This window comes from Erinaceus europaeus, chromosome 18 (assembly GCF_950295315.1).
Source record: "Erinaceus europaeus chromosome 18, mEriEur2.1, whole genome shotgun sequence".
Classification (NCBI taxonomy): domain Eukaryota; kingdom Metazoa; phylum Chordata; class Mammalia; order Eulipotyphla; family Erinaceidae; genus Erinaceus; species Erinaceus europaeus.
This window is the reverse complement of record NC_080179.1, coordinates 45,327,587-45,351,411: the sequence shown is the minus strand read 5'-3', so window position 1 is coordinate 45,351,411 and position 23,825 is coordinate 45,327,587. Positions and strand designations below refer to the sequence as shown.

Genomic DNA, 23,825 nt, shown 5'->3' with positions numbered 1-23,825 from the left:
GGGTGGGTCCTGACAGCATGATTGAAGGGCAAAGTACAAATGTTATTTTAAGTACTGAGGAAAACAAGGTAATAACCGAGTCCTAGGCCAGCAGGGTAAGTACAGAACAAGGTGTGTAGCTGTTAGGATGAAACCAGCAAGTTCTTGGGAGAGAGGGCATCTTTGCCTTTTGTGGGCAAGCTAATGTGTTTTCAGGCTGTAAAGGCAGTGAGCTGCAAGTTCCAGGCCACACTAGTTAGGCCAGTTGGATTCCTGAGTTCAGAAGGGACTGCTGTTGGAAGGTTAGAATTTGGGTTTCTACTCATTATAAAGATAGGGAGGGGTGCGGGGAATGGCATCATGGTTATGCAAGAGACTTCATGCCTGAGCATCTGAAGTCCCAGGTTTAATCCATAAACCAGAGCTGAGCAGTGCTCTAGTAATAACAGCCACAGAAATAAATAAAATAAAATAAAATAAAATAAATAAATAAATAAATAAATAAATAAATAAATGGTAGGGAAGGGGGCTGAACTGCAAGGACATTGAGTTTGTAGGCCCAAGCTTCCCGCCTTGATCCCCAGCACCATATAACTGGTACTCTGGCTTTTTCTCAATATAAAACAAAGCTTTTCTTTATCTCTTCTCTTTTAAAATATTTTTATTTTCTTTATTTATTGGACAGAGACAGCCAGAAATTGAACAGAAGGGAGAGATAGAGAGGGAGACAGAGAGACACCTGCAGCACTGCTTCACCACTTGTGAAGTTTTTCCCCTGCAGGTGGGGACCAGGGGCTTGAACCTGGGTCCTTGCACACTAATGTATGTGCTCAACCAGGTGCACCACCACCTGGCCCCTCTTTTCTTCTTTTTATCCTCCTCCTCCTCCTTTTTAAAATTATTAAAGGAAGGTCAGGAAATTCATAGTATCTGGTGAGTAGCTGGACAGAAAATGCCTTTAGATCTTGAATGAAGAATGGAACAGGTAGAAAGGAGAAAGCTTTCCCCAAAGAAGGCGAATCTGTGCTGAAAAATGAGTAAGGGCTCAGGAGGAAGCTATGAGCCAATAGGGCTTCAACTGAGACTGGAGCAGAAAGCAAGACGCTGGGAAGCCGGAAGGGGTGTTTGGAGTCATTCCTGCAAGGCTTGGAAGGCATGTTTTCATATCCACCCTGACAGGCTGTCTCTGTTGCCTTCCAGGCCCACAGGCTGCTGGCCCCGAGGAGGCCCAACCGGTCCTTCTTTGAGTCCTTCATCCGGACCCTCATCATTGTATGTGCTGCGCTGGCTATCGTCCTGTCCTCCGTCTCCATCTGCGACGGCCACTGGCTTCTGGCGGAAGACCACCTCTTCGGGCTGTGGTACTTCTGCACCACCTCCAGCCAGAACGGGCCTCGGTGCCTCAGCAACCTGAACCAGGCCCATGTCCCAGGGCTGGCTATGGGCATGGTCTTGGCCCGCAGCGTGGCCACCCTGGCTGTGGTAACTGCTATCTTCGGCCTCGAGCTCCTCATGGTGTCCCAGGTGTGCGAGGACCTCCACTCACGGCGCAAGTGGGCCATGGGCTCCATCCTTCTCCTCATCTCCTTCACCCTCTCCTCCGGAGGACTCTTGAGCTTCGTGGTCCTGCTCAGAAAGCAGGTGACACTCACCGGTTTTACACTGATGTTCTGGTGTGAGTTTACCTCCTCCTTCCTCTTCTTCCTCAATGCCATCAGTGGCCTTCACATCAACAGCATCACCTACCCCTGGGGCCAACCACAGAAAGTCTAGGTCCCCACTCGTCCTCTCAGGACATTAGTGCTACAACAAAGTGTGGTCAAGATGGAGCTTTCCCAGCTTGTGGTCTCTGGTGGGTGTCAAGGTGGGACAGCGACTTTCAGCCTAGTGCCTCTCGGCTACACACCTCCCGTTCATTCCTTCACCAGAAATGGCTCGGGAGGCCCTGCAGCTGCTCTGCAGGGTTCAGATGCCAGGAGGTGTCTCAGTGCCACCCTCTGACAGGCTTAACCAAGTTATTAGGAGATTGATGGCAGAAGAAACACTGCTATTTAAAGCTCTGCTCTGGATCTTTCTTCCCTGGATGGAAATAGATTAGGAAGCATCTCTGCTAACTCCAGCCCAGCCTTGTTGCACAGCCAGGGGCAGTTCACATGCACTTATGGGGGGTGGGGGGGGCTGGGATAGAGGCTGCAGGTTTGTGGGTAAGTAGGAGGTGCTTCCAGGGGTCTCTAGGAGTGCTCACTCCTCCAACTGTGAATAGCTCTGACTTCCTTAGCCAGCATAAAGGGGCCTTGAATACAGTTCCCTGCTTCAGCTTTGTTCCTATAGAGGCAGAATTCAGAATTCTCTGAAAATTTCTTGTGCACAAGCACTACAAATCTACTGCTCCTGTTGGCCATTTTTTCCATTTTTTTTTTAACATTTTATTCAGTAGGACAGAGAGAAATTGCAAGGGGAAGGGGAGATAGAGAAGGAGAGAGAAAGACAAGACACCTACAGACCTGCTTTACCATTTGTAAACTGTTCCTGCGGCAGGTGGGGAGCAGGGTCTCAAGCATGGGTCCCTGTGCTTAGTACTATATGCACTTAACCAGGTGTACCACTGCCAGCCTCACAGTAAGCTTTCAAACAGCTCAATGTGACCCCCTCCTTATTTAGCCCCCCCCCCCCCAGTACTCCCTAGATAGCTCCAGCTGCCTGTGTAGCATGCTTTTCCTCTGAGGACCCTGCCTCTTAGAATCCCTCCTCCTCTCTTGAAGAAGACTGACACCAGCCTCCAAGGAGAATCCGCCCGACAGCTAAATAGGCAATCTTTCCCATGTGCACACGGACCTGTTCAGTGGTGGTAGGGGTCTCTTGGCTGAAGGGAACTGTTCTGATCCTAGAACACATTTCAGAGAGCACGTATCTGGACTCCAGGGGATCCAGGGGACAGCCAGCTACTGGGTAATGATTAACGATCACACAGGGGGGTGAATTTGGGTAAAGATCAGAAACCTGTGGAGATTTCCATCCTCGCCAGCAGGCCTGCATTTTGTCCTCTCTCTCTCTCTCTCTCTCTCTCTCGATTTATGTTTATTTATTTCACATGAGAAAGAGAGTAAGGGAGAAACAAGCACCAACTCTGGCACATGTAGCTCTGGGGTTTGAACCAGCAGCCTCAGGCACGCAGTCCTGCTTCTACCACTTGAGCTCTTTCCTGCCATGGTGCTTCCATTTCTGTGCTTAAGATCTTTCCCCTTTCTGTGCTTAAGATCTTCCCCTTGACGCAGTCACTTTTCTACCCACTAGGGAGAATTTTTACCCTCAGCCCAACTCATTCTACCAAGCCTGCTTCCCTCACTACCCAGGTGAATTATGGTTTATTCTGGCTGGCTATGTGTTGCTTGGGGCTTATCCTGCCTGTCTATGGGTTGCTCTGACCTTCTCACTACAGATCCCCTACTGGGCTGGACTGAGTGTCTAGAGCTACTTGTTGTGAATTTGGAAAAATGTTATGCCAGCATGCAGGGAGTCCATGGAGACCACATGATCCTATATGGCCCGCTTTTGGAGTGCAGAGCTCCTCGACCCCGCAGGCTGTCCTAGTGGTGAGAAGGGACCACCTTGGGCTTTCTACCTGGTAGTGTGTGACTTCTTGAGCAGCAGCTATAGCATAATGGTTATGCAAAAAGGTTGTCATGGTTGAGGCTGTGAGGTCCCAGGTTCAATCCCTTGTACCACCACAAGCTAAACAGTGCTCTGGCTTTTTTTTTTTTTTAAGTGAGTTTTTATTTCTCTAGAAGGTAGGTACCTTCTCTTCTATCAACACATGGCAATGCCCCCATTTCCTCTGGGGCCATGGGTAACTGCCTGGGTCAAAGGGCAATAAAACAACAAAGAGGTCCTCATGCCATGTTAGGATGAACCCCAGGAAGCTGGGGACGCTGGGACACTCATGTGAATGGACTAGATGCATTCATCTGTTGTCTCAAAGGCTCTAGGGTGAGAGTGAAGAAATAAGTTGCACTAAGGACCAGTGGGGGTCCATGCAGGGCCACGAGCCTCAATTTTCTTCCTTTCTTTTTTTCTCCCCCCACCCCACCAGGGTTATCTCTGGGGCTTGGTGCCAGCACTATGAATCCACTGCTCCTGGAAGCCATCTTTTCCATTTTTATTAGATAGGACACAGAGAAATTGAGGGGGGGTGGAGATAGGGAGAGAGAAAGAGAGATACCTGCAGACCTGCTTCACCTCTCATGAAGCTTTTCCCCCTACAGGTGGGGAACGGGGGCTCGAACCCAGATTCTTGCTCAGGTCCGTGCACTTCATATTAAGTGCACTTAACTGGCTGTGTCACTGCCCAGCCCCCTAAAACCTCAATTTTCTCATGGCTCCTGGGCTTCTATTTACACCTGTCCCTGAAAACTGGAGTAGAGATCAAAGAGGCCCCCTCCTCCAGGAAGTGAACCAGAGAGCCCTACCTCACCTGTGTCTCAAGAACCTCGAGTAACATATGGATCAAGTCTCATCTCAGCTGCCATCTGCTTCCCTACCCCTTTGGGAAACACTTTTCCCCCAAAGAATGCAACAGATCCAGAACCCCAGACCCCCTTCATACCCCCATGATCCCCCAAATTCACTTCTGGGAGATGACCCAAGGCTTAGAGGAAGTGTTATTACAGGAGGAAGTAATGATGCCTGCGGGATGGGGGACAGTGTCTGAAGCAGTGCCCAGCCCTCTGGGGCCCATGGTGGCCTGTCTGTGGGAGCCCTGCTCCAGTGTCAGATGACGCTGGCCCTGCAGAGGCCCCGGCTCTGCTCTGAGGGGCTGGCCTTGGTGCTGTGGGTGAGACCGCTGGTGCCATTGCTGACGGAGGAGCTGAGGGCCACGGGGCGCAGCGGGAACTCACGGAGGTGCCATTGTCGCCACTTCTTCTGAACCTCCAGCTGTACCTGGTGGGGAGACCAGCCATCAGCTCAGAGAGAAGGAGCAGCCTGGATCCGGAGCTCTGCCTGTTTCCCAGAGGCCTCTGCAACAGGCCCTGTCAGTCCTGCCACTCTCCAGTGGGTTGTCCAGCACCCTCACCTGCTGGCTCACACATGACTGCAAGAACAGGCTCATGCTTCTTTGCCAAACATCCAGATCATCAGGGACAGCTGAAGCTTCCCAGCCGAACCCAGAATTTAGCTGGAAGCCAGGGAGGTGCTTTTTGCAAATGTCCTTTCATGGCCCCCAGCTGTAGCAGCAAAACCTCCCAAGACAAGACTTGATCGTTGGCATTATCAGTGTCTCCCCATCCCAAGTGTAGCAGCCTGCTGGCTGAGCAGTCCCAGCAGGGCTTTGCATGTCCTCAGTACCAGTCAGAGAGTGGTGTCCTGAGCAAGGGCCAGGGACCTAACAAGAGCCTCAGGGGGAGGTTTACAGCCCTTTCATTGAAGTCGCTCACCTCACATCTGGGAAGACTGGGAAGACAGACGCGGGGAGGGCAGTGACCAGCATCACCCTGTCAGGAGACTGGATTCTGGTTGGGGCCTCTGTGCTCCCCACTTCCTGTGTTCCCCCAATGATAGGAGCCACCTGGGATTGCCTATTAAAAACCTCAGGAAGGAATGAAAAGGCTCACACCTAGTCATGCTCAGCCCAGACTGAAGCTCCGGCATCACATGGGGAGGCCTGTGATGGCACTGGGAATAGCTCCAGGGCTGTGGTCTCTCAAATATTTTTATTATTGGATAGGGGCAGAAATTGAGAGGAAAGGGGGAGATAAGAGAGGGAGAAAGACAGACACCTGCAGTTCTGCTTCCCCTCTTGTGAAACTTTACCCCTGCAGATGGGGGCCAGAGGTTGAATCTGGATCCTTGTGTCTTTTTTTTTTTTTTTACCAGAGTACTGCTCAGCTCTAGCTTATGGTAGTTTAAGGGACTGAACTTGTGGTTTCGGAGCCTCAGGCATGACAGTCTGTTTGCATAGTCATTATGCTATTTACCTCTGTCCCACTTTTTTTAAAAAACTTTTTTTTTTTTTTTTTAACCAGAGCACTCCTCAGCTCTGGCTTATGGCAGTGTGGGGAATTGAACCTGGGACTTGAGAGTCTCAGGCATGAAAGTTTCTTTGCATAACCATTATGCTATACCCCCCCACCACTTTTTTTTAATTGGATAGAGATAGCCAGAAATCGAGAAGGAAAAGGGTGGTAGGGAGAAAGACATGACCCATAAAGCTTTCCCCCTGCAGTTGAGGACTAGGGGCTTGAACCTCCTTGTGCATTGTGACGTGTGTTTAACCAGGTGTGCCATCACCTTGTGGGTCTCCCTCTTTCTTTCCCCCTCCTCCCCGCCCCATCTAAAGAGATCTGTCTTTAGCTGTGATATAGCGCAGGTGTGAAATCTCTGGGACAACAACATAAAAAAAAAAAATAGTGACTGTTCTCAAGCCAGACCAAATGAATCCATTTATTTGTTGGATTACAAACTGGGCATCCAGCCCAATAGCTGCTTTAACATGGCCACCAGGTGACTGTTGTTCCCATGATGTAAGCTCAGACTTCTAATCTGGAGCTGCCTCCATCTCCCTCCCACCCACACTCTTTCTAGGGACCCAGATACTCACCTCCCCGTTGAGGAAGCAGTAGAGGACAGCCACCACCAGGCCCTGGGGAGCAGGGGGTAGGGGTTACAACTGGTGCTTCAGCCCTCAGATAACCCCATCCCTGCCTTTGTTTTATTTCTCTATTGGGGGATTGATGGTTTACAGTCGGCAGTAAAATACAGTAGTTTGTACATGTGTAACATTTCTCAGTTTTCCATATAAAAATACAGCCCCCACCAGGCACTCTTCTGCCATCATGTTCCAGGATCTGAACCCTCCCTCCACCTCAGAGTCTTTTACTTTGGTGCAATACACCAAACCCAGTCCAAGTTCTGCTTTATGTTTTATTTTTCAACTTTTTAAGTAATTATTATAGTGATTTAATAATGACAAGATTGTGGGATAGAGGGGTACAATTCATACAATTCCCACCACCAGAGTGTCATGTCCCATCCCCTCCACTGGAAGCTTCCCTATTTATCCCTCTGGGATTGTGGACCAAAGATCTCTGGGGAGCAGAAGGTGGGAATTCTGGCTTCTGTAATTGCTCCTCCGCTGGGCATGGATGTTGGCAGGTGGATCCATTACTCCCCCCCCCCCCCCAGCCTGTTTCTATCTTTCCCTAGTGGGGAAGGGCTCTGGGAAGGTGAGGTCCTGGGACTCATTGGTGAAGTGGTCTGCCCAGGGAAGGCAGGTTGGCGTCAGCCCTGTCCTTTAATGAGCTCCACACAGGCTGTGCTCCCCCACCCCCACATGTTCCAGTACTTTTCCACACCTCTCACCCCACAGAACCCCAACAGTGCCCTCTAGCCATGTTGGCACCCCCAGTAGAGGTTGAATTCCCCAGGGGGCAAGCGTCGGGTCCCTTATATCATCCCCAGCTTCTAGCAGAGTGCCTTATGTACATACGTCTGGAACCCCAAGGCAGGGGTGCTGGGGCCGGGAGGATAGCTCACTGGGCAGAGTGCACCTTGCCGAGGTCTGAGCCGTGGTGCCATGAGAGGAAGCTCTGGGGCTGGGGACCTCTCTGCTCGATGAAAAAGCTCGCTGGAGTGCTGAGATCAAGCATGTGTGAAATCCCAGCTCCACAGAGAGTTGGGGCTGCTAATTCCTATCCACAGGGACCAAGCAAGTCACCTTAACTACTGAGTGGGCATCCAGGAGAAGCAGGGTGACATTGGAGTGTGGCTATTGCACTAGAAGGGGGCAAAGCTGGTGTCCATGTGGGAGCCTGAAGACGTCTAAACATGGACAGCTATTCAAAGGGCTGTGGCCAGAAGGTCCAGTGCAGGCCCCAGGCATGTCCTGGTGAGGGGCCAGGGGTGAGGCTGTGAGACTTCTGCAAGCGTCCACCTCTGGTGGGCTGGCCTGCCTCCCTGACCCTACGAGCACCTTCCTGCTCAGAGACTGGAGTACTCTGACCTCAGGTGGCCCAGTCCCTCTTCCTCCCCTCAGCTTCTGACTGCTTTGGACAGGAGTCCCAGGAGCACAGGGAAGCCCGTCCACAGTCAACTGATCACTCAGAGGAAATAGGCATTTCAAACACTGACATGGCAATTTGCTTTAGAATCACAGGCATCCTACAACCTCAGCCTGCTACTTGGAATCAAGGGCAGTTGGTTTGTTTGGAGAATGCTGAGGAATTGGAACACAAGGCTTCTTTTCTTTTTTAAATTAAAAAAAATATTCCCTTTTGTTGCCCTTGTTTTATTGTAGTTGTTGTTGGATAGGACAGAGAGAAATGGAGAGAGGAAGGGAAGAAAGAGAGGGAGAGAGAAAGACACCTGCAGACCTGGGATCCTTACACCAGTCCTTGCGCTTCACACCATGTGCCCTTAACCCACTGAGCTACCGCCGGACCCCCTTAATACTTCTTAGATGAAGAAGCTGAGCGGTGGTGCATCTGGTGAAACACACACATTACCATATGCAAGGACCCAGGTTCATGTCCCCAACCCCCACCTATGGGGGGGGGACTTCATGAGTGGTGAAGCGGGCCTGTTGATGTTTAGCTTTCTCCTTCTTTATCTCCCCCTCCCTTCTCAACTTCTCTCTGTTCTACCTAAAAAAATAGGAAAAAGTAAATAAAAGGCCACTGGGAGTGGTCGACTCATAGTACCAGTACTGAGCCTCCCTCCCCACCAAGTCCCAGTTCCTGGGGGTTGGGGAATCAGAAGCCATGAAAGATTCCCAGGGGTCTGTAACTAGCAAGAAATTGTAGTTCTCATACAATTACTAGAAAGTGAGGCTGGTTCATGCCTGATACTTCAAAGTCCCAGGTTCAGTCCCCCGCACCACCATAAGCCAGAGCTGAACAGTGCTTGGTTACAATAAATAAATAAATAAATTAATTAATTAATTAATAAGTGATGCTGGGAAGAGGACTTGGCAGTAAACTGTAGGAACTGTGTGCCTGTGGTCCTGAGTTCACTCCCTGTTATCACATGTGCCAGAGTGATGCTTTGGCTCTTTCTCTCCCACCTTCTGTCATTAATGAATAAACCTTGGGAAAAAAAAAAAAGGAAAGAGAAAACTTAGTGGCCCAGGAAGTGGTGTAGTGGTCATAGAAGAACTTTTAAGCTTGAGACCCCAAGTTCAAGCCCCGGCTTTACCTGTGCCAGGCTAAAGTTCTGGTGTATTTTCTCTCTCTCCCACCTCCCTCCATCCTCTCTCTGGTAAATACTTATAAAACAAACAAACGGTGCTAGACACACAGGGCATCAGGTAGGGTGCCTGCACCGCCAGTGTGTGACCAAAGTTCAAGCCCTGACACCACATGAAAGGTGCTAAGGCAATGGAGGAACTTCTGCACTGCCCATCCGCTGTCTCTGGCTTTCTCTCTTTTTTATTTTTATTTTGCTATTACCTTTATTTATTTGTTGGATAGAGACAGCCAGAAACTGAGAGGGAACGGGGTGATAGAGAGGGAAAGAGACAGAGAGACACCTGCAGCCTCACTTGACCACTCGCAAAGCTTTCCTCCTGCAGGTGGGAACTGGGGGTTTGAACCTGAGTCCTTGTCCATTGCAACACGTGCGCTCAACCAGGTGTGCCATCACGCAATCCGTTTCTGGCTTTGCCAAGTAGTGAAATTGTCCATGTATATGCAGCATCTCAGTTCCACCACCCCCAAAAAAGTTTTTATATGAACAAATTGTCTTTAAAAAAACTACTTAATGATTCTTTTTCTTTCTAAATATGCCCTTGGAAGCACTAGAAAGTATTTTTGGATTTCTCTTAACAAGTGGCTTCCTTCGAGAGAAGCCAAATATCTTTGTTCTAAACAGGTGATAGTTCATAATCACACATCCCAAATTTAGTGGGAGGGGACGTATCCATCCCTGCACCCAGGCAGGCCTGGACCTTCTTGCTCTCTCATAGTGGTGGTGGTGGTGTGGGGGGGTGACTACCCACTTCTGTCAGCTAGGCCAAAATCTCCCACCGTCTGCAACCAGGACTCCCCACCTGCCTGCTTGAACCTTGGAAGCCCAGGATCCCAGGTATCCTGAAAGCTGTGGATAAGAATGTTTCCTGGCACTGGGTGGGGATCCTGGGTGGAGAGGCTCAGAGGAGGGCAGAGAAAGGGGAAGTCCCCAGGGCGGGGCCTGAAGGTGTGGGTTAGGGCAGTAGCTGACCCCACTCAATTATGTCTCCTCCCTAAACAGACTCCTGGGAGAGGGAGGACAAGGACTCTGCAGGATGAGCACTGCTGGGGAGAATAATCCGATGGATTTTATTTTCCCCCTCCAGGGTAATCTCTGGGGCTGGGTGGGTGCTGGCACTATGAATTCACTGCTCCTGGCAGACATTTTTTTAATTGGATAGAACAGAAAAAAAATTGAGAGGTAGTGGGAGACAGAAGGAGAGAGACATCTGCAGACCTGCTCTACTGCTTGCAAAATGACCCCCTGCCCCCGCAGTAGGGAGCTGGGGCCTCAAACCAGGATCCTCGAGTGCACCCTTGCACTTGGTACTGTGCATTAACCCGGTGCGTTACCGCCCAGCTTCCAATTCACTGGCTTCTTTAGGAAAAGCCACTGAGAGGAATTCCTCTCAGACTTCAAAGCTTATACTACCTAGGCATTTCGTGGGAACTGGCTTTCTTTGATCTGTGGAGACTGTTGAGTCTTTCAGAAAATTGTTTCTGTCTTTGTCTTCTTCAAAGTTCAACTTTGATGACACTTTTCCCAAATCCACCTCTGGAGTTTATCTATTTGTTTCTGGGCATGCACTTGCGTTAGGTTGCATTGACTCCTCATCTACTTATTTTTGTGGCCTCTGTCTGCTTTTCCTGAAAGCTATGGCCCACTATTCTTGGAACAATACTGTGAACTTTGGGATGTATGAGAAGACTTTTTTTTTTTTTTTCCCATCAGGGTTATTGCTAGGACTTGGTACTTGCACAGCTGCACCATTCATGTTAGAGATAGATAGATAGATGGATGGATGGATAGGATAGGATAGGATAGGATAGGATAGGATAGGATAGGATAGGATAGGATAGGATAGGATAGGATAGGATAGGATAGGATACGACAGAACAGGATAGACAGGATAGACAGGTGCAGGACTTCTCCACTGCTCATGAAACTCCCCCTTTCCACCCCAACCTCCCTGCAGGTGGGGACCAGAGCTTAAACCTGGGTCCTCAAGCTCTACCAGGTAAATCACCATCATCTCCATGAATCCCTTCTTCTGGCAAAACATGTAATTTCTCCCTTGTCTACTTTTTTCTTATTGATAAATTCAGCCTTTCTTTCTTTCTTTCTTTCTTTCTTTCTTTCTTTCTTTCTTTCTTTCTTTCTTTCTTAACTTTAAATAAGCTGTAGGGGCCAGGTGGTGGTGCACCTGGTTGAGCGCACATGTCACAATGAGCCCAGGTTCAAGCCCCTAGTCCCCACCTGCAGGAGGAAAGCTTTGCTCTGCAAGTGGTGAAGCAGTGTTGCAGGTGTCTCTCTGTCTCTCTCCCTCACTACACCCCCTTCCCTCTCAATTTCTGGCTGTCTCTATCCAATAAATAAATAAAGATAATTTTTAAAAATTAAGAAAAATAAGCTATGTATGCACGTGGCTTCAAAAAGTGACAAAATTTCCAACACAGACACACTCAGACACCAGCCTCCTGACAGCACAGCCCCACTTCCTGTTCCTGAGGCAGCTTACATGGAATTCTCTGAACTGACTCTGAGTAAGGTGCTGATGTTGCTGTTTCTGGGTGTTTCGGTTTGGGGCGTGTTCACTGACTTCCTGGTGTAAGGAGGAGGATACTGTTCCTCTTTCAAACACCCTGCATCCCTGTCCCCATATTCCCACATCCCTTTTTGAAGGCTCAGACTTAGACCTCTGCTCTGATGTTATTTTAACAACGCAGAAGTTGTGTGAAGTTGTGTGATCTAATGTGCCAGGGTCACGATCCCTTTTTTTCACCCCAAAGTCAGTCTTGTCTTAGCTTCATATAGTTGATGCTCTCCTTAGCTCTGTTTTATTATTTATTTATTTGTATTTTGATAGGACAGAGAGAAATTAGATAGATAGGAAATAGGGTGAAAGACACCTGCAGCACTGATTCACCACTTGTGAAGCTTCCCCCACCCCTGCAGGTGGGGTCTGGAACCCAGGTTCCTTGAACATGTGTGCACTCAACCAGGTTGACTACTGCCTGGCCCCTCCTTAGTTTTATGTGATCAGTGGTGGGGACCCTGGGCTCCACAGCACAGAGAGGTCCTGACTGTGTTTCTCATGTCTGCCGACTGAGCCATCTCCCGACCCAGACCACGCTGTTGGACTCTTCCAGAAAGACCTGGCTTGCTTTCATCTGTGACCTTTGATTTTCCAAAGCTCCTCTTTTCACTTAAAAATCACAATTCTTAAGGCTTACCTGGAATGAGCCTAGAGCCAGTTCAAAAAACAGCTGGATCTCCATGGCATCCTCCGGGGAAAAGGCGAAGACCATGTAGTGCACTCCAAAGAGGGGGATCAGCAAGAGGGTGGACTTGGCCAGTCGCCTGGGGACACAGACACGCTGCAGACTCCTGCCTCTCCCCCCCCCCCCCCAGGCACAATCTGCTCACAAGACTGGCACTCAGTTACCTGGGATCCTACTACGACATCACACTCCTCCACCCCCCACCCCCAGGGCAGTATCTAGCGGACCTACTCTCCCTCATTCCATCTGCACTATAATCTCCCTGGCACTAGCTCTGGGTTTTAGCTAGTGCCTGGCAGCAGCGGGGTAGGCAGCAGGCACTCAGTGCATGCCAGCTGACTGACGGGAGGGGCACACCTTGGTCTTTGTCCTCTACTTACTTATAGTGGTTCATTTCATTTCCTCCGGTGTCTTGAGTTTTAAGTTTTCTCATCAGGATTCTGAGAATATTTATAAAAAGGATGAAATTAATCTGTAAAACACAAAGCAGAGGTTAAAGCAGGAGGGAATTGGCTTTCCCAGCCACCTTTCCTGGTCTCGGCCCTGGGTCTGAGCACAGCAAGAGCCTTGCAAGCCACCCCCAAGAAGGCACAGCACCGCCTAGCTCTGAGGTCTCTACCCACTGCCCCAGTCATGGTGATGGACTCTCTGGAAGCGATGGCTGATACAGGACTGGGCTTCTTAGCTCTGTCTGCTGGCAGTGCAGGTTACTAATGCTAGGAGTCTATGGAGTCTCCAGGGAAGCCTGTTAAAATGTAGACCTGGGGAGACTTCTGGAGGTGGGGCTATGAGCAATAGCAGATCTGTTTCTCTCCTCTTCTCTCCTCTCCTGGATCAACTAGGAATACCAAAGGAGACCACCTGGGACCAAAACAAGACAGAACTAGAAAGACTACAGGAACCCACCAAATCACTGGTGAGTGTGGCTGGTGACAGAAAGGAGCCTAGGGAGAAATTAAGTGGCTGGTAACAGTCCGGCAGTTTATCAGTTGAGACACCACCTCCAGTCTGTTCCACCAACAAGGGGACAGCTAAAGGGAGAAGAGGACTCCCTGGAGACTTACCAAGTGCAACTCTGAGTCTCCATTGCTACTGTCCTCAGAATCTGGAGCAGCAGCAGGGAGGGACACCAGGGAACAGAGATCTAACCAGGAAACTCAGGAGAAGACCTATAACTCAGTGGCATAGCTGTGGGGCTGTGAAAATCTCTTTGTATAACCACTGGATTATCTCTGCCACACCCTGCTTTATCTCTTGGTCAGAAGTCAGTGATTAAGCTATGAAGCCTACTTATAGTTTAAAAGCCCTCAGGCTCCCATAGCCTACAGGGAAGAAAAAAAAAAAAGAGGCTTTTAAACCACTAAGCTCCAACTCAGGGATTAAAATACTATTGAAACAACTGTTAACTTCCACCACTGTGAACCCTTTAATTACGTTATTTAGACACAAGTCAATCCAGGCAATAGTGATCAGTAATTTGAAAAGTACGGAGAGAGAGGGAACTCATAACATAATATATAAAATGGTTAAACCAACAAGAAGAAATATTGGAGAAACGAACCAGGACAAGAGTCCTGCTAAAAGCCCCCCAAAAGGTGAAGCACAAAATAACGAGTTCAACATCCAAACACTAGCTAAGGAAATAATCACAGGAGTGAGTAAATAATTTGAAAGAATTGTAATCAGAAATACAGGAACAACAAATGAGACTCTGGAAGAAAACACTAATTATCTCAAGGTTATTAGAGAGCTGAAAGCTGAATTAGCTGAGCTAAGAACACAACTAGCTGAACAAGCTAAAACAGTATCAGAACAGGGTAACAAAATAGTTGAACTCCAGAAAACAGTAGAGTGCAGAGAGAACAGAATCAATGAGGCTGAAGATAGAATTAGCAAGATCAAGGATGAATTAGAGACAACTAAAAAAGAAGTAAGAGATCTCAAAAAGAGATTAAGAGATACTGCAAACAACAACAGAGACCTATGGGATGACTTCAAAAGAAACAATACGCATTATTGGCCTACCAGAGGAAGAAAGAGAGGGAGAGGAAGAAAGCATTCTTCAGGCCATAATAGCTGAAAACTTCTCTAGTCTAGACAACATCAAAGACATAAAAATTCAAGAAGCCCAGAGGATCCCAAACAGAATTAACCCAGACTTAAAGACACCAAGACACATCATATTTAGAATGGAAAGGAATAAGGATAAAGAAAGGATCCTGAAGGCTGCAAGAGAAAAACAAAGAGTCACTTACAGAGGAAAACCCATAAGATTAGCAGCAGACTTCTCCACACAAACACTACAGTCCAGAAGAGAATGGTAGGATTCTATTGAGTGCTCAATGAGAAAGGCTTTCAACCAAGAATACTATATCCTGCCAGACTGTCATTCAGACTAGATGGAGGCATCAAAACCTTCTCAGACAAGCAACAGTTGAAGGAATCAACTATCACCAAGCCTGCTCTGAAAGAAGTTCTGAAAGGTCTTCTATAAACAGACAGACCACCATAAATATGCCATCTATCAGAACACTCTAAAACTCTACAAGAATGGCGTTAAAATATGTTCAATCTTTGATATCAATAAATGTGACACAGAGTAGGAAGATGAATCAGAAAATACAACCCAACAATATGCAGTCTACAGGAAACCCACCTAACTCAACAAGACAAACACAGACTTAAAGTGAAAGGATGGAAAACAATCATACAAGCCAATGGCCCACAAAAAGGGCAGGAACAGCTATTCTCATATCTGACACGATAAACGTTAAAATAGATAAGATTAAAAAAAGATAGGAATGGACACTACTTAATGCTCAGAGGATCAGTCAATCAAGAAGACTTAACAATTATTAACATCTATGCACCCAATGAGAAGCCATCTAAATACATCAAACATCTACTGAAAGAGCTACAGCAATATATTAACAGCAACACAGTCATAGTAGGGGACTTCAACACCCCACTCTCTCAACTTGACAGATCATCCAGGCAGAAAAATCAATAAAGCCATAAGGGAGCTAAATGAAGAGATAGATAAACTAGAACTATTGGACATTTTCAGAGTCATTCATCCCAAGAAACTGGAATACACATTTTACTCAAATCCACATAAGTCATTCTCATGGATAGACCATATGTTAGGCCACAAAGACAGCACCAGCAAATTCAAGAGCATTGAAATCATCCCAAGAATCTTCTCAGACCACAGTGGAATTAAACTAACACTTAACAATCAACAAAAGATTAGTAATAGTCCCAAAATGTGGAAGCTCAACAGTACACTTCTTAACAACCTCTGTGTCAAAGAGGAAATCAAGGAAGAAATCACAATGTTTCGAGACTTCAATGAAAATGAAGACACAAGCTATCAAATATTTGGGACACAGCTAAGGCAGTACTGAGAGGGAAGTTCATAGCTATACAAGCACACATTAGGAAACAAGAAAAAGCACAAATGAACAGCCTGATTGCACATCTTAAAGACCTAGAAGAAGAAGAACAAAGGAACGCTAAAGCAACCAGAAGGACAGAAGTCACTAAAGTTAGGGCAGAAATAAATAACATTGAGAATAAGAAAACCATACAAAAGATGAACGAAAGTAAATGTTGGTTCTTCGAAAGAGTGAACAAAATTGACAAACCTTTAGCCAGACTCGCAAAACAGAAAAAGGGAGAAGACCCAAATAAATCGGATAGTAAATGAAAGAGGAGATATCACAACAGACACCACAGAAATTCAACATATCATGCGAGGCTTCTATGAACAACTATACACCACCAAGCTAGAGAACCTGGAAGAAATGAATGATTTCCTAGATACCTACCAATTTCCAAAACTAAATAAAGAGGAAGTGGATAATATCAACAAGCCCATCATAGCTAATGAAATTGAAAAAGTTATCAAAAATCTCCCCCAAAATAAAAGTCCTGGACCAGATGGTTTTACAAATGAATTCTACAAAACCTTCAAAGAAGAACTAATACCTCTACTTTTAAAAGTCTTCCAGAAGATTGAAGACACTGGAATACTCCCTGCCAGCTTCTATGAAGCCAACATCACTCTGATACCAAAAGCAGATAGGGACACAACCAAAAAAGAAAACTACAGACCAATATCTCTGATGAACATAGATGTGAAAATATTGAACAAAATTCTCACCAACCGGAAACAGCAGTATATTAAAAAGATTGTTCATCATGACCAAATGGGGTTTATCCCAGGCATGCAAGGTTGGTTTAATATACGTAAATCAATCAATGTGATCCACCACATCAACAAAAGCAAGACCAAAAACCACATGGTCATATCAATAGATGCAGAGAAAGCCTTTGACAAAATACAACATCCATTTATGATCAAAACACTACAAAAAATGGGAATAGATGGAAAATTCCTGAAGATAATGGAGTCTATATATAGCAAACCTATAGCCAACATCACACTCAATGATGAAAAACTGGAAGCATTTCCACTCAGATCAGGTACTAGACAGGGATGCCCACTATCACCATTACTATTCAACATAGTGTTGGAAGTTCTTGCCATAGCAATCAGGCAAGAGCAAGGAATTAAAGGCATACAGATTGGAAAAGAAGAAGTCAAACTCTCCCTATTTGCAGATGACATGAAAGTATACACAGAAAAACCTAAGGAATCCAGCAAGAAGCTTTTGGAAATCATCAGGCAATACAGTAAGGTGTCAGGCTACAAAATTAACATTCAAAAGTCAGTGGCATTCCTCTATGCAAACACTAAGCTAGAAGAAATTGAAATCCAGAAATCAATTCCTTTTACTACAGCAACTAAAACAATAAAATATCTAGGAGTAAACCTAACCAAAGAAGTGAAAGACTTGTATACTGAAAATTATGAGTCACTACTCAAGGAAATTGAAAAAGATACAAAGAAGTGGAAAGATATTCCATGTTCATGGGTTGGTAGAATTAACATCATCAAAATGAATATACTACCCAGAGCCACCTACACATTTAATGCTATCCCCATCAAGATCCCAAGCACATTTTTTAGGAAAATAGAACAAATGCTACAAATGTTTATCTGGAACCAGAAAAGACCTAGAATTGCCAAAAAAATCTTGAGAAAAAAAGAACAGAACCAGAGGCATCACACTCCCAGATCTCAAACTGTATTATAGGGTCATTGTCATCAAAACTGCTTGGTACTGGAACATAGATAGACACACTGACCAGTGGAATAGAATTGAGGGCCCAGAAGTGAGCCCCCACACCTATGGACACCTAATCTTTGACAAGGGAGCTCAGACTATTAAATGGGGAAAGCAGAGTCTCTTCAACAAATGGTGTTGGAAACAATGGGTTGAAATATGCAGAAGAATGAAACTGAACCACTGTATTTCACCAAATACAAAAGTAAATTCCAAGTGGATCAAGGACTTGGATGTTAGACCACAAACTCTCAGATACTTAGAAGAAAATATTGGCAGAACTCTTTTCCACATAAATTTTAAAGACATTTTCAATGAAACGAATCCAATTACAAAGAAGACTAAGGCAAGTATAAACCTATGGGACTACATCAAATTAAAAAGCTTTTTCACAGCAAATAAACCACTACCCAAACCAAGAGACCCCTCACAGAATGGGAGAAGATCTTTACATGCCATACATCAGACAAGAGGTTAATAACCAACATATATAAAGAGCTTACCAAACTCAACAACAAGACAACAAATAACCCCATCCAAAAATGGGGGGAGGACATGGACAGAATATTCACCACAGAAGAGATCCAAAAGGCCGAAAAACACATGAAAAAATGTTCCAAGTCTCTGATTGTCAGAGAAATGCAAATAAACACAACAATGAGATACCACCTCACTCCTGTGAGAATGTCATACATCAAAAAAGGTAACAGCAGCAAATGCTGGAGAGGGTATGGGGTCAAAGGAATCCTCCTACACTGCTGGTGGGAATGTCAATTGGTCCAACCTCTGTGGAGAACAGTCTGGAGAACTCTCAGAAGGCTAGAAATGGACCTACCCTATGACCCTGCAATTCCTCTCCTGGGGATATATCCTAAGGAACCCAACATATCCATCCAAAAAGATCTGTGTACACATATGTTTTTGGCAGCACAATTTGTAATAGCCAAAACCTGGAAGTCACTCAGGTGTCCAACAGCAGGTGAGTGGCTGAGCAAGTTGTGGTCTATATACACAATGGAATACTACTCAGCTGTAAAAAATGGTGACTTCACTGTTTTTAGCCGATCTTGGATGGACCTTGAAAAAATCATGTTGAGTGAAATAAGTCAGAAACAGAAGGATGAATATGGGATGATCTCACTCTCAGGCAGAAGTTAAAAAACAAGATCAGAAAAGAAAACAGAAGTAGAACCTGAAATGGAATTGGTGTATCACACCAAAGTAAAAGACTCTGGAGTGGGTGGGTGGGGAGAATAAAGGTCCACGGAGATTCAGAGGACCTAGTGGGGGTTGTATTGTTATATGGGAAACTGGGGAATGTTATGCATGTACAAACTATCGTACTTACTGTTGTATGTAAAACATTAATTCCCCAATTAAAAAAAAGTGAAAAAAAAGAAAAAAATGTAAAATGTATGTAATGTAAAACATTACATTAAATGTAAAACATTAATTCCCCAATAAAGAAATTTTTTAAAAATGTAGACCTGGGGGACTGGATGATAGCATAACAGGTTAAGCACACATGGCGCAAAGCACAAGGACTGGCGCAAGGATCTCAGTTTGAGTCTCCAGCTACCCACCTGCAGGGGGGTTGCTTCACAAGCAGTGAAGCAGGTCTGCAGGTGTCTGTCTTTCTCTCTCTGTCTCCCCCTCCTCTCTCAATTTCTCTCTGTCCTACCCAATAACAACAATGTCAGCAATAACAATAATAATAATAACAACAACAATAAACAACAAGGGCAACAAAAGGGATAAAATAGCCTCCAGGAGCAGTGGATTCATAGTTTAGGCACTGAGCCCCAGCAATAACCCTGGAGGCAAAAAATAAAATTAAATTGAATTAAATTAATATGTAGACCTGGAGTGGGCCCAGGACTCTGCATTCCTTCTTTAAATATTATTTATTTATTTATTTGATGGAGACAGAGAGAACTTGAGAGGGAAGAGGGAGAGAGACACCTGTAGCTCTGCTTCACTGTTCATGATGCTTTCCCCCTGCAGGTGGGAACTGGGGGTTAAACCTGGGTCTTTGAGCATTGTAACACGTGTACTCCATTGGGTATCTCACTGCCCAGCCCCTCGAATGCTGCATTCCTAGCAAGCCCCGAAGGAACACCAAAGCTGGTTCTCAGACTACTTTGAGTAGCAAGGGATACAGACTGCTAGACTCTGCCTGCAGTGACTAAGGTGCAGTGTGCCTAGAGTGGGGATTGGTATTTTTAACAAAACTCCCTGGTGATATGAAAAGTGCTCATCTGAAGACCCAACTTTGAGAACCTCTTCTTTAAAAGCAAATAAAAATGTATTTATTTATTTATTTATAAGAAATGATAGGAGAAGGGGGCTGGGTGGTAGCACATCAGGTTAAGCGCACATAATAGGAAGCACAAGGACTAGTGTAAGGATCCTGGTTTGAGTCCCCGGCTCCTCACCTGCAGGGGGTTGCTTTATAGTGGTGAAGCAGGTCTGCAGGTGTCTATTTTTCTCTTTCCCTCTGTACCTACCCCTCCTCTCTGTCCTATCCAATAATAAATGAGAAAAATGTCCTCCAGAAAGAAAGAAAGTGTAGGAGGAGTGTGAAAGAACCAGACATCACTCTGGTACATGTGCTGCCTGGGACCGAACTCAGGACTGAGTCCAATGTTTTATCCACTGTGCCACCTCCCAGACCATAAGAACCTCTTCTTCAGAGCCTGATAGAGGTACTTAGCAGCTCAATCACCAGCTGCATGAAGGTCATCCTTGATTACTTCCCTTTCATGATTCGTTGTGGCTAGGGATGTCATGACTGTGTAAGACCACTGAAATGTGTAAGAGGCTGCAGGCACAAATGTGTCAAGTGTGTGTGTGTGTGTGTGTGTCTGTGTCTCTGTGTGTGTGTGTGTGGGGGGGGGAAAGCCACTCATCATTTCAGTCATAACTTCCTAAAGGGTAAGAGTGAAGGCCCTCAGAGGAGATTGGACGTATTGGGGTGATATGGCCACTGACTGAAGTCTTTCAACCTCTTTAGGGGCTCCCTATCCCAACCCCAGTGCCCACTAACCTGACTACAAGAAAAACTCAGGCGAGTCATACAAAAGGAAAATGTTGGATTTACCCCTCTTATGGGGTATGTAAATAAAATAAAACAGGGAAACAAGCAATGTCAGCTGAAAACTAACCCTTACGCTTGGGCCACAGAGCTGTGGTACCAAAAAGAACTGGAGCTGGTGCAACGAGTTGCGAGGCTGCAGGTATCAATAAACTGGATGCTGCCACTGTGGTGGCGTTGTGTGTGTTGTGGAAACAGATTTGATGAGTATGAAATTGTACACTCATGCACATAGTAAAGACAGAGACAAAGACAGACAGAGAGAAAGAGAGGATGCTTGTAACCACAGAAGCAAAGTTTCCCTCAATGCTATGGAGGCCAGGCTCGAATCTGGGTAGCACACTTGGCAAAGCATCGCACTATCCATTGGGGCTATTTCTCCAGCTCTGATTGTATTTCTAAACCACAAGTGGTCTTGAGGGCTGGGAAGACAGCGTAATGGCTGTGCAAAAATAGTTCCTGTCCCAGGCTTCTGAGTCTCATGTTTAATCACCAGCAATGTCAGAAGCCAGAGCAGAGCAGTGCTCTGGTCAAATACCCCAAAGCATATATAATCTTATAAGCCAATATTGCCTCAAAAACAAATAAAATAAATGTTATACAGCACATGGGGGTTGTAAGATGGTGCACTTGATTGAGAACACAGATTGCCATGTACAAGGACCTGGGTTCAAGCCCCAGCTCCCCACCTGCAGGGGGAAACTTCACAAGTGGTGAAGCAGGGCTGCAGGTGTCTCTTGGTCTCTCTTCCCCTCTATCTCCCCTGCCCCTCAAATAAAAAAAGATAAAAGGTAAAATGGTCACCAGGAATGGTAGATTCATAGTGCAGGCACCAAGTTCCACCAATCACCCTAGTGGAAAAGATAAAGAAAATGAAAAAGAAAAACTATAGACATCCCAGAAGGTGACACTGCAGGAGAACACAGACTATCAGGCATAGAGGTCCCAAGTTCAAACCCCAACATTGCATATGCCAGAGAGATGCTCTGGCTTTCTCTTTTTCTTTTAAATAAATTAAATATATAATATATTAATATGTATATAGTACAAACTATTATATTATAATGTTATTTATTGTTATATAATATAAATTAAATTTATACATATATAACTTTAAAAAACCATAAGGATGAGAAAGTGCATCTATAGTGATTTAATGTACTTATTGATGCAGTCACTCTCTACTGTATTGATCAGGGGGCAGGGGGATAGTGTTGGGAAATTGTGAGGATGTGGTAGAGCCTGGCAGGGCTTGACCTGAGGAGTGCATCTATCCTGTCAGTCTCTCTCTCTACTGAGAGGTTGAGCAAGGAAGGACAGGAGTAAACCCAAAGGTTTGCCCTGTCTTATCAGACTCCCTGCCTCACAAAGCACCCTGCATTCCTGATACTATGGCCTGCTCCCTTATTATATACATAATCATTGTTTTGCCTAAAAGATCCCCACCCATTCCATTCCTTTGATCTATCTTCTTTCTACCCTCAAGACCCTCCCTGCCTGCAGGGTATTATTATTTATCCTACCAGTTAAAACCCTTACAACAGTTGCTAAGGAAGTTACCTTTCCCAGCCCCTTTTTGCCTTTCTCCGCCCTTTTCCAAACCACATCAAGCCATTTCCGTTTCCGACTTGCCACTTCCGGGTCTGACCTTTAAAAGCCTGGGCTCTCTGATCAATAAAGAATCAAATTGCCTTGCTGCCACAAGCTCTGTTCATGAGTCATCTCCCTCGCATCGCTGAGTGAGTAGCAGCCCAGGCTGGCTCCAGTCGCCATCTCTCCAACCCAGAGAATACACGCCGGAGAAGAGGCACCCCCACACTAGCCTGGCAGGATAGCATGTCAGTGGGCTTGCATGGCTCCAACCTGTGCTTTTCAGGGATGGCTGTCTCTTCCCTGGAGGCCACTGTTCCCAGCCTGCCCCCATGGACAGCACTGCAGAGGTCCATGCCCCAGCCTTCCGCAACTCTCCCAGATACAGCTCCACTCCTGCTCCTGCCAGTCCAGCTCAATGTTTAACAAGGAGATGCTTAGAAAAAGATCAAGGCCCAAAGGCCTGGTCTCTTGGAGCTGTAATTTCAGATCAGTTAGCAGCCCGCCAGTTTAGGGCAACAGGCTTTCCTCACCATGCTTTAGCTGCAAACCATGGACCATAAAGGGGTCTGTCTGCAGGCTCTCGCCTCCTGCCTGCCCCTTACCCCACCTCCACAGTCCATTCTTTGGGGATGGATCATTGTCATGCTGCAGGTCAAGTCCTGGAAGCCCTGTAGCTTCTCTGTCTCCTGCCTATCAGGCATCATGTCCCTTTCCCACTGGGGCCCAGCTCAGGGGAGGATGAGCACTCACCAGAATGGAAAGGATCACAGGCCCTCGAATCACCCACCAGATGGACTCATTGCTGTTGATGTCCCAGCACCTACAGGGGAACAGCAGGGCTCTGTGAGCAGCTGACCACGAGAGACTTGTTCCCAGATGGGGTCATCATTAGGAGCTGCTCGGTGCATAGTCTGCACCACTAGGGCCCCCACCTCCACCCCCCACCCCCACATTGGCCCGGTAGTCAGGAACCCCACTGTCTGACTGCATGGCCACTTGGACTCTGGGGGGAGCAGACAGGAATGTAGCCCAAGAGAGAAAAAAGACGCTGGACCCCAGAGCTGGCACGCTATTAGAATTCAGTGAGAAGCAAGGGTACACTTAGCTAAGAGCTGTGTGACGGACATCAGGACCCTGGGGACATGAGATCTGAGGTGGCACTTGGCAAACTGAAAGTCTTAGACAGCCACAGCTAGTTTTTTTTCTTTTTTTTTCTTTTTGGTAAGGGGAAGTGTTGATGGAACTTACCATTTTTTTTTTCTAGAGAAGCTGAAAACTGAATGATCAAGAATTTTAAAATTACCTTTATTTACTTATTTGATAGAGACAGCCAGAAATTGAGAGGGAAATGGGTGATAGAGAGGGAGAGAGACAGAGAGAGACACCTGCAGCCCTGCACTTCACCACTTGCAAAACTTTCCCCCTGCAGGTGGGGACCTGGGGCTGGAACCTAGGTCTTTGCGCACT

General features: G+C 46.2%; 2 protein-coding genes across 3 annotated transcripts in view; one reads left to right on the top strand and one right to left on the bottom strand.

Annotated features, from left to right (window-relative positions):
- Positions 1 to 2,039, top strand: part of TMEM37 (transmembrane protein 37) — a 10,689-nt gene extending 8,650 nt beyond the window's left edge. The window contains exon 2 of the mRNA XM_007524769.3: positions 1,180 to 2,039. Coding sequence (XP_007524831.1) covers positions 1,180 to 1,752 — 573 coding nt within the window. The 3' untranslated portion in view covers positions 1,753 to 2,039. The remainder of the gene's footprint in view (positions 1 to 1,179) is intronic.
- Positions 2,040 to 4,117: 2,078 nt separating this feature from the next.
- SCTR (secretin receptor) overlaps positions 4,118 to 23,825 on the bottom strand; it is an 86,154-nt gene continuing 66,446 nt past the window's right edge. Inside the window, exons 9-13 of one of the 2 annotated variants that reach the window (XM_007524770.3) lie at positions 23,109 to 23,178; positions 12,860 to 12,951; positions 12,432 to 12,558; positions 6,575 to 6,616; positions 4,118 to 4,917 (exon numbers count right to left, since the gene is read on the bottom strand). In XM_007524770.3, the coding sequence (XP_007524832.2) occupies positions 4,747 to 4,917; positions 6,575 to 6,616; positions 12,432 to 12,558; positions 12,860 to 12,951; positions 23,109 to 23,178 (502 nt within the window). In that variant the 3' untranslated portion in view covers positions 4,118 to 4,746. The remainder of the gene's footprint in view (positions 4,918 to 6,574; positions 6,617 to 12,431; positions 12,559 to 12,859; positions 12,952 to 23,108; positions 23,179 to 23,825) is intronic. The other variant, XM_060177995.1, reaches the window with a different exon arrangement.